Source organism: Onychostruthus taczanowskii, unplaced genomic scaffold, assembly GCF_017590055.1.
Source record: "Onychostruthus taczanowskii isolate IOZ18803 unplaced genomic scaffold, ASM1759005v1 scaffold82, whole genome shotgun sequence".
Lineage (NCBI taxonomy): Eukaryota > Metazoa > Chordata > Aves > Passeriformes > Passeridae > Onychostruthus > Onychostruthus taczanowskii.
The window spans coordinates 731,650-741,492 of record NW_024506112.1 but is presented as its reverse complement, the minus strand read 5'-3'; the positions used below and the strand labels follow the sequence as shown (position 1 = coordinate 741,492).

General features: G+C 37.1%; 1 protein-coding gene across 1 annotated transcript in view; it reads right to left on the bottom strand.

The window, feature by feature from the left end:
- Positions 1–4,958: 4,958 nt before the first annotated feature.
- The window catches only part of CCSER1 (coiled-coil serine rich protein 1), a 538,501-nt gene continuing 533,616 nt past the window's right edge, over positions 4,959–9,843 (bottom strand). Inside the window, exon 9 of the mRNA XM_041424489.1 lies at positions 4,959–5,444. Within this exon, the coding sequence (XP_041280423.1) occupies positions 4,959–5,444 (486 nt within the window). The remainder of the gene's footprint in view (positions 5,445–9,843) is intronic.

The window sequence follows — 9,843 nt, the reverse complement described above, 5'->3', positions numbered from 1 at the left end:
AATCCAAAAATATTTCACAGCTGTACAGAATGCAAGTGACAGCTGTGGCTAGCGAGAATCACAGATTTATGGGAAACATATGCTGAAAAGCTTTTTCTTTTCCTTTTTTATTTTCTTTTCTTTAGATACAGGGAGATAAATTTTAAGTGTATTTTAAAATCAAAATTAACCACAAAATCTTCCCAAAATACCTCAATAAGTAAGTTTCTTTTCTACTGACTTTTCAACAACTGAAGATCCTTCAAGAAGAAGATAATTAAATCCAGATAGTTCTCCTAAAGTGAAAATATGTTGCAAATCTCAAGCTCCTCAGTGAGGTTATCCAATGTCTTTATACTGTGAGGAATTAGGAGTGGAGTAACCAAGTTCCAAACAGAATTTACATGGTTAAACCAGTACATGGCATTTTAATCTCAAAATAAAAACCCCAACAACCCAGCGAGGTGTGTTCTGCAGCTGCTGAAATATCCATATGATTTTAGAAGTGCGTTATATGGGACATGTTATATTAAAGTCCATTTAAAGACATGCAGATGGTCTGCATGATTTGAGGCTGTTCTCCTGAGGAATCTCTGTCAACTTCTTGCTGGCTGAAGAACACTAAGATACATCCTGGAAAGGATTCTGGCTGTTACTCCCGGCTGGGAGAAGACCTCCATAGATACTTGCAACGGACCTACTCAGGCACTACAGGTACTGTAGTGCCTGCTTTGTCCAGAGCAAGCTTTATACAGCAAATTCTCCCTCTGAAAAAATTAATCAGAGTGAGAGTGGTAGAGGCCATAGAATATATTTCATTACTGCACTCAGATACAGAAGTTCCAAATATCCTGACAAACTTAGCGACTTTAAAATCTGTGAGAAGACTCCCCTGTATTTTTTTTCTCCAGGTAATTATTTCAAGATTTTGCATTTTCTTAGATGTTACTCTAGTTCATTTGTGAACTGTGTAGATGTACAAAGGAGTTTGCAGGTTTTTTTTTGCTTTTGAATGTGAAGGGGGAAAAGAAGTGCATTCACCACAGAGCGTGATCTGATGGTTTTGTTAGGTCAAGTATTTTCATGTCTTTTTTGTAACTCAGGAAAGATTTCCAGATTTAGAGAACTCCTGTACATAAACTGAGCCTAGCTGGATTAAAGGCCACAATCCCAATCATCAGGTGACTTAACTTGGTAGAACCTAGTCGAAGTCAGTGTCATACCAATCAAACCAGTGGAGATAGGGCACAAATCTTAGGGCATGTAAAGTACACTACTGATTTGCAAACACCTTATTTTTATTAGTCTGAAAAGTGTACTGTGTATTTAACTGTATAAAGTGAATCAGCACAGACAGAAATCATTACTTCCAAACTGGTTTTTAGGAAAGGGAAAACCACCGATTTTTACTGGTAATGAACCTATAATGACTGGAATGAGCCTGTAGGACAAACATGAACATTTTGGTAAGCTTTCAAATGCTTATCTAGACATCATTTGAGCATCTTAGTCTGGATATATACCCTTTCACAATTTCCAGGAAAAAACCCACATAAGGAAAGCCCTTCTAACATTTGTTGGAGGTGTGTGGAATAAGAGTCTGGATTGAAGTAAAGGCATCTATTCTGGCTGTTTCATTTTACATAGAAAGGGCTGGCATGCCTGGAAAGGTGGCAGAAATTTCTGCTGCTGGATGTTTTCATATGCTGCTAAATAGCCTAAATAGAGGAGAGCTTTGTAGCAAGGTTTGTTTTTCCAGTATGCACAAGCACACAGCTTGAGCTTCATCTACATGCACGAGTTACACAAAACCCCTTTCCACTGCTCTGAAAGCCAAACATAAAACCAGTATTGGACAAATGTTTTCCTTCCATCTCAATAAGTTACCACCAGGGCTGGCCCTAGCATGTTATTGTATCTTATGAACACGTCCTAGTCAGGGTAAGGCTAGAGATGATGATAAGCACATTTCAGGTGTGGCTCTGGTAAATTATTAGAAAAATATTTAGGGCACAGATCTAAGGTTTCTTTTGCCAAGTGATTGCTCTAAAAAAGTGGGACGGACACTGCTTCAAGTGGAAACAGTTTTTCTTTGGGGACTTCCTATTCCTTAAAGTGCCCTCTATCACACTGAAAGACATGGAACTAACAATTTTAAGCAGAAACTTTGTAGTTACACTTTGTTGTACAGAAAGAGAAAAAAAAGAAGGGAAGAAACGTACATCCGTGGAAAAAAATAATAAATGCCTTTTCCCCCTGGTGTCATGTCTTTGGATATGTACAGCCTTGGAGAAATGTATAAATCATTTTGTACATAGAACTCTTAAAAAACTAGAGATTTTTAGTACAAAGGAATCAATTCACTGCAAGAATGTCCACATGCTGTTGCTTTATGATTTCCTATATACACAAGAGGACCAAAGAAAGGACCTCTTTTACAGTTACTGCTGTACTGTACATTAACATGTGGCTAATACCCTTCTCTGCGTGAGATTTACACTTAGTATTACAAATAACATAACAATGCTGAAAATACTGATACAAAACAGCTTCAAGATGACATTTTAAAAATATCCCTCATATTTATTGAACTGTTTTTTTTCCAGTTTTTTTAAGTTTCAGCTCTATAAAAGATTCTCCAAGAAAATAGTAGCATTTGAAATGGTATTTTTGATGTTTATAGATGGATTTTTTTAATAAAGTGTAATCCAAAAGTCCATTTTCCCAGGAAAAAATCAACTATAGATACAGTACATGACCTAAAACTGAAGAGGGTATTGTTTTGTTTTGTTTTTGTTTTTTTTTTTTTTTTTTTTTTTTTTTTTTAACATAGTACAGTACATTTGTATCCTGGAAAAAATTCCTTGATTACAGTGTCTGTTTAATTTATTTACAGATCTGTACTTGACTTGCATACATGAGCTCTTGAGATGAGCAATACTGAAATGAATTGATAGCAAGAATTAATTGTTCTTTCAATCTACGATGACTTTAAGATATTGCTAAGAAGAAGAAGAAGTGATTCTGAGTAGTGAAATTATCTTATTACTCTTTTTAACTTGTTTGGTAGACTTTAAATTGTGAGTTTCAATGCAGAACTGGGAGTCTTGAATACCCACAGTTAATTCAGTAAAGCTGTGTTTGCAATTTTTGCACATTCTGTTTTGGCAGCAGCAATGCACACATGAACATGAAGAATTTTGGCAAATGTTTGTCTTGGTTCTCATGTATCCATCTCTGGATACTCAAAATTATCACAACAGAATATTTAGACAAAACCTGCTCTCTTCAATATCGGATAATGTAATATATTCTGCTCTAATAAAAATAAAATCCTCAATAAACAGAAGCCTGAAATTTCGGGCTGCTGAAATTATTTTACAGAATATCTGCCAAGATAATGGTCTATTTTTTTTTCTTAGATAAGCAAGACTTGTTAATACAATTTCCTTGTAATAATCCAAATATTAAGTAGTGAAGCAGATGTATTTAACACTAGGTAAAATTTTGTCTTCATTTCATATACTCTATGTGACTAAACTTTTAAAAGTTGCAGATTTTTAGTAGCTACAGAAGCTTTATTTTTCATTATATGCTATCTGTTAACTCACAATGGCTTGTTTCTCTGTGTGAGAATGTGATGCACCCTTGTCTTTCTTTATTAATCATACTGGTTAAAGAGAGAAGTGACTTGTCTCAGATCTGCCTCAATCATACTTAAAGGTGCCAAATTATTTTTAAACTGCTAACTGCACGTGCCATTACAACTCAAACAGATTACCCTGTGTCAGAGGGGTTGTAAACCAAGTGTCATGTTTCACATATGCCACATGTTTGGAGTAACTGGACCGAGAGGTTCCCAAGCCTCCAAGAGGGGAAAACCAGATCTTTTGCAACTGACAGGTCTCCAGGTTCTGTGGTGTGGTCAGATGATTTCATACTTCCCTGAGACCAGGCAATAAATTAATCTCACTTGTCTGTTACATGTCAAAACTCACTGAGCTGGTTTAACCCAACAGATCCTTAAGTGCAGATGATACAGCCCACAGAAACGATGACTGATGCAGGTTGTTTGGCCTGGGTAATAAGATGATTTCTCTTACTTTAGGCTTTCACACACTTTTGGTTTGGAAAGTGGAATGGAATTATAGGATGGATTACACAGCAGAATGTCACATTGCATCATGAGTGCCTTACAGTGCCTGCAAAGCACAAGGATCACCACAACTTGACATGCCCCCATAGAGCAGAAACACTCAAAGAAATGTAGTTAAATAGAAGTGTGAAGAGGGAAGGGAAGGTTGAGGAAACAAGCTGACATCCTCGGTCTGGGACCCAATTTACTGACTCAAATACCTGGCAACTCTCTATGAACCTGTTAGAGGAAAATCAATCACTTCCTCCACTTGTAGCATGAGGCACTCATGAAACACATACAGCAGGAAGTGGTAACACTCTGTAAGTTACCAAATTTCACTGTATTAAAAAAAATGTGTAAACAGAGGGTCCTTAAAGATTTCTGACTCCTTATTTCCCTAATCTCTATGAAATTCAAGAGGGTTTACTAATTACTTATCTATTTATTCCTCACATCTACTTTAACAGTAATATTATTAAACATACAGGTTTTATTTAAGATCATCTTCTAGAACTTCAGGAAATCATAGTGGCTTATAGAGGAGTAAAATATATTTAGCCAATATTGGACTAGCAGTGCCAGCTGAATGGCCCCATTTATTAAACTCATGGTGACTTCTGCATGTCAAATCAGCCCAGTTATTTAACAATCTCATTCATCCTTTTGCCTCAGTCCAAGGTGGGAAAATATGGAACCTACAGACAAAGTCAAATTTTTATTTTATTTTTCTTTTCACATGAAAGTAGCAGCAGATGAGAACTGAAGACAGAGGTGAGCTTACATCCCTCTTTAATCAAGAGGGACGTACATCTCCTTCCACGGCAAGAAAATAAGCACCTTGTTAGCCGTCTTGTTGACCTAAAGTCTGTAGCTCTGCCGTGTGTAAATTGTGGTGGAGGAAAACGTTCTTTCTGCTGTACATGTGTAGAGAGATGGGTCCCCTGGGGGGCTGTCCCAGTCTCCCAGTGAAGGTGGTGTGCTGCCGAGGCAAAGCACTTGGGTCTTTTGGAGCTCCTGAGAACATGGGGAAGCCGTCAGCCTTGGATGCTGGCTTTGCTGTGCTGGGGGCCGTGACAGCCAAACCGTTCTGGGCGGCCTCTGAGGCCAGCGTTTCGTATGTGCCTTGGGTGTGCTTGATGGCTTCCACGATCTCCTTCTCCTTCAGGAGGCTGCTCAGACACAAATTAGACAGCTGACAGCTCTTGCTTTCATACGCCGCTGCTTGGTTGCCTGGTGGGTGTCTAAAAGGGTCCTCGGTGGGAGTAAGTGCTGACTTTCTGTCCCTTGTGCTGAGATTTTGGCTCACCATTCTGATTGGATATGTAGTCTGGGGAAACAAAAGAAGATAAAACAAAAAGTATTAGGAACAGAACACAGTAGAGAAATGCTGTGGAGTACATAAATCACTCCTCACTACACATGAACAGCACATGGGTCTGGCAGGTTAAAATGAAAGACGACTCCAATTGATGGTAAAACTTCCAAAAATTCTCTCACATTTAATAGTACTAGGATTGAAAATTCTTGCTACAGGTAATGATTTGGGCATTTGCCTTAAAACAATAGTTTAAATCAAAGGAGAATTTTTTTTTCAGAACATAATAAATGGATAAAAAGTTTTCATGAATTGTAAGCAGATTTTCAAAAGCATTTCACGTAACAAAACAAAGAGAATTTTGATCGCATAGAGTTCAACACTTTATACTCTCAAATCCTTACAAAATATAAAGAACATATTTTGTAAATATCTTCATGCCTCAGTTAAGCTCAGAACATGTTCAATTTTCACTGTCCTTTGAATCCAGGTGTTTTGTTGTGTATTTACAAGTCAAACACATGCTAGAGAAGAGCACAAATTTTATTTCAGCTGCCTGGAAAAAAATACAATGTAGGAAGGATTCCAGCATGTTACCAACTTCTGATGCTGTGCAAGCATGCATGCATCTGATTTTGTTGAAATGATGGTAATTTATCTGTGCATGGCAAATCAGATCACTGCAGACTTTCAGAGTGTACCTGGTGTGATGCTTCATACTGTCCCTAAAACACCTGACTGGGGAGGAGATGATGGCACCCTTTCCCAGGCAATGATTAAAGCAACTGGTTGATTTGAAACATAAGTCCAATTTGACTCCTTACTGGTTTTCTGCAACAGAACTCTGAAAGGACACAGGAGCAGCTTCTTGACATTTACACTGACATATGGGTTCTGATGTTGCAGAACAAAGCTGAGAGAATAAAAATACTACCAAGCCTTCCAACAATATTTGGCTAAAATATTTCATGGTGTTTCCATGATTCCACAGGAAACTCATATATACTGTTTCAGAATTACTTGTATCACTTCACTTCCATTTCCATTTTAAGCAGCACAGAAGAATGATATTGTCAGTATTCATAGCTTAAATCCTTTTTTTACTGCAGGCTAATGGTCAGGATTCCATGCAGAGTCATATGCAGGTTTGAGTATAAGGATTGCAGTGCATTTTAGGCATCAGAGATGATACTTAAAAAAAAAATTATTAGGGCTGGATCATCATTTTTTCCACTTTATTCAGTGCTGATTGCACACAGATTTATAAATGGGGGTAGAACTCTTCTGGAAAAAATTACTTCAGTTTTTTATATCTGCAGCACACAGGTGTTGAAATGAAATTCCATTTAATTCCTAGGGTATCATTCTTGAGAGCACCTGTCTGTAAATTCCATCACTTTTCATCTATCTATCTATCTATCTATCTATCTATCTATCTATCATCTATCTATCTATAAATTAATTATTTCCATGCCAGTAAATATAATCTTCCTACCAGGACAAGAGTAAAATTTAATGCCCTGTCAAAAATCCAAGCATTTATTGTAAGGGAATGATTCAGGAGTTACAATATGTCACCCCGTATCTTCAAAAAACTAAAGATTGATATAGAACCCTAGAGGAACTTCATTGTGGGACCGCCAGTCTATCCTGAACTCCTGGTTAACTCCAGTTTATCCCTCTGGACATTTATGGTTCTTAATCATCTGTTAAGGACCTTCACTGATGTAACCTGTACAGTCTTCTCCTCTAAGATTTTTTTTCACTACATTACTTTTACTTTTGGACAAGGTCTTCTTAATGTCTAAACTGTATTTTTCTGGCTTCAAGACCACTCCTCCCTCTGTCATGAAAATGAAGAAAGAATTGCTGCTTGATCTTGAATACCTGTTTATGTCTTCAAAGAATGCTGTCAAGCAACCCTTTAATCCTCTCTGCTCTAGAATAAAAAAAAAATCACATTGACTTTTTCTCATAGGACACATCTGCTAGACTCTGAATCATTCACACTTCTCTTCCCTACAGATCCCCTTCAGTAATTCCACAATTTTTTCCTTGAAGTAGAAGGTTCAGGAGTGCAGTAATCAAGGTAATCCCCCACCATCATGAAGCAGAACGAACGCTATTAATCCTATAAGGGACTTCTTCATCTGCTTCTTATTAATTACTCCAGTAGGAGGCTAGTGATTTTATTTGGCAACAGCATGAAATTGCTCATTCATGTTCATCTAGTTGTCCACAATATTTTCATGATTTTTAATGCAAAATTGTATCTAAATTCAGTCGATTATTGTTACCTATTTTCACCTATTGCTTTTTAACTTGATGAAAAACTGTCAAGACTATCTAGCACTGGGGTGTTTATTTTCTCTTCCTTATCAAGGTTATATTTCACTTGTAATATTTTCAATTTAGAAAATAAATGCTTGGTTTGTAGTTCTATGAAATATTGGCTTCTGGTTGCTGGCTGACGGGGGAAACAATGTGTGTGTATGTATCAATAAATGTTTCATAATATACATGTGGTTAGGGAAGGTCTTAGTTCTCTGAAACTCTAACTTGCTGAAATTCCCCTCCTATTGAATAATTAAACAAATACAGGTGGTGACAAATTAAGAGCCAATCTACCTACATTAAAACCCCAAGAGAAATTCAGAATATGCCGTCATAATTTTAAGAAATTGGTTTGGCCCTGTCCCTGGCAATAAGATAATAAGATGGTTAACAAGGAAAGACAGACTCATTCTATCAGATGCATAGTTACACATCAAATGAGCAGAGACTTTAATGAAACACTGCCAAAACCCAATACTATTGCTGGTATCGATGATAAATTACTGAAGAACAGCTTCCTATCAGGAAGAAAGAGAACAGTTGTCAGATGGGAGTCACAATCAACAAGAAATCCTGTCCTCTCTCCTCATCCTAATAACATTATTCTCCCTCAAAAATATAGCCTATAAAAAGTCCAGTGCTGCCTTGATTTTAATGCAAGTTATTTTTTGGTATGAATCTAACATTTTTATAAAAATTGAAACATACAGGATTGAAAGAAATTAATTTTTCTTTTGATTAATTCAGGTAATTTAGTTTGAAAGAATGCAGTGCAACCAAATTCGCTTGCTGGTCCATTTTGCAGCTATTTTGGATCCTCATGACCGGGCAAAATAAGAAAAACGTCCCTGAATGAGATGCACAAAAGTAAAATCTACACAAGCCATATGAAAAAACTCCGAAACCAAACTAACTTTGGACAAAGTTAAACATTTATTTTTAACCTATTTCTCCTTATCTTCCTGTACGCGATTAACGCGAATTTCCCAGCGCTGGACTTTCAGGTACCAACTGCATTCTCTGAGCATCAGACGTGAGCGAGCAAAGCCACAATCCCAGCGCATCTGTCGGCAAATTCCAAGGCTGAGTCCTTGTCCAAAGCTGAAGGTGGCTTGGTGCCAGTCGTGCTCCAGCCCAGCCTAGAGCAGCTGCAGGGCTGCTGTAAACTGCTGCTTGGCAGAGCTCCAAGGAGCCGATCTGCCAGCTGGTGACTGCTGAAGCAAAAAATCCATTCATCTTTTTCCCTTTTATTTTTCAGTAGCTCAGCTAGAACCAACAATTTCTCTGCCCCAGAAATCCCCAATGCCACTCTATAGTCTGCCTAACTGTGGACTCAGGAAATGGGCTGCAATTAGGATGCAAATGGGGTTCTGAAGTTTCTTTCAAAAGCAGCCCGTTTTAAATATATGCAGCAGAAAGAAAAGGCCTCCTTTGTTGTTTCAAATATGTCTTAACCTTTGAGCAAACATCTGGATTTGAATGTCCTGATGATATTAAACACTCACAAGAAGCGCGCATGCCTTCATGCTTGAGTCTATTTCTCAAAAAGGAAAAAAAAAATTATTAAAATCTGATTGGCTGTAGAATTTTAGTCAGTTTGTATCATGATCACTTCTGTTTTAAGGTACATAAGTGTGAGAAAGTTCAAAATAATTTAGGTTTGATTATTCCAAACTAGCACTAAATAAATAAGGAGTGAACCAAAATGGGAACTTAATATTCTTAAAATATTCTTTCAGTAATTTTTTTGAGGGTTCATTTTTGTTATTTTAAGTCTAATAACTTTTTCTTACGTTAAGGGAAAAAAAACCCCAAGCCCCTTCAACATCCCAGTGGCAAGTAATGAAAATGTACTACTTTTATAGAAAGCTCCAGAATGAGATGTTATAAACAAAACACTGCAGCCATTCATCACTTTCCATTTTCAAAGCCAATGAGTGAAATATGACAAGAGTTAACAACAAGACAACACTGCTGCAGGACATTTGAAAATGAATATTGTTTCTGACTGTCTGGTGATAAAGTACTAATAAAAAATGACGGGAAAAGACAGGAATTACAAAAACACCCCAAAAAA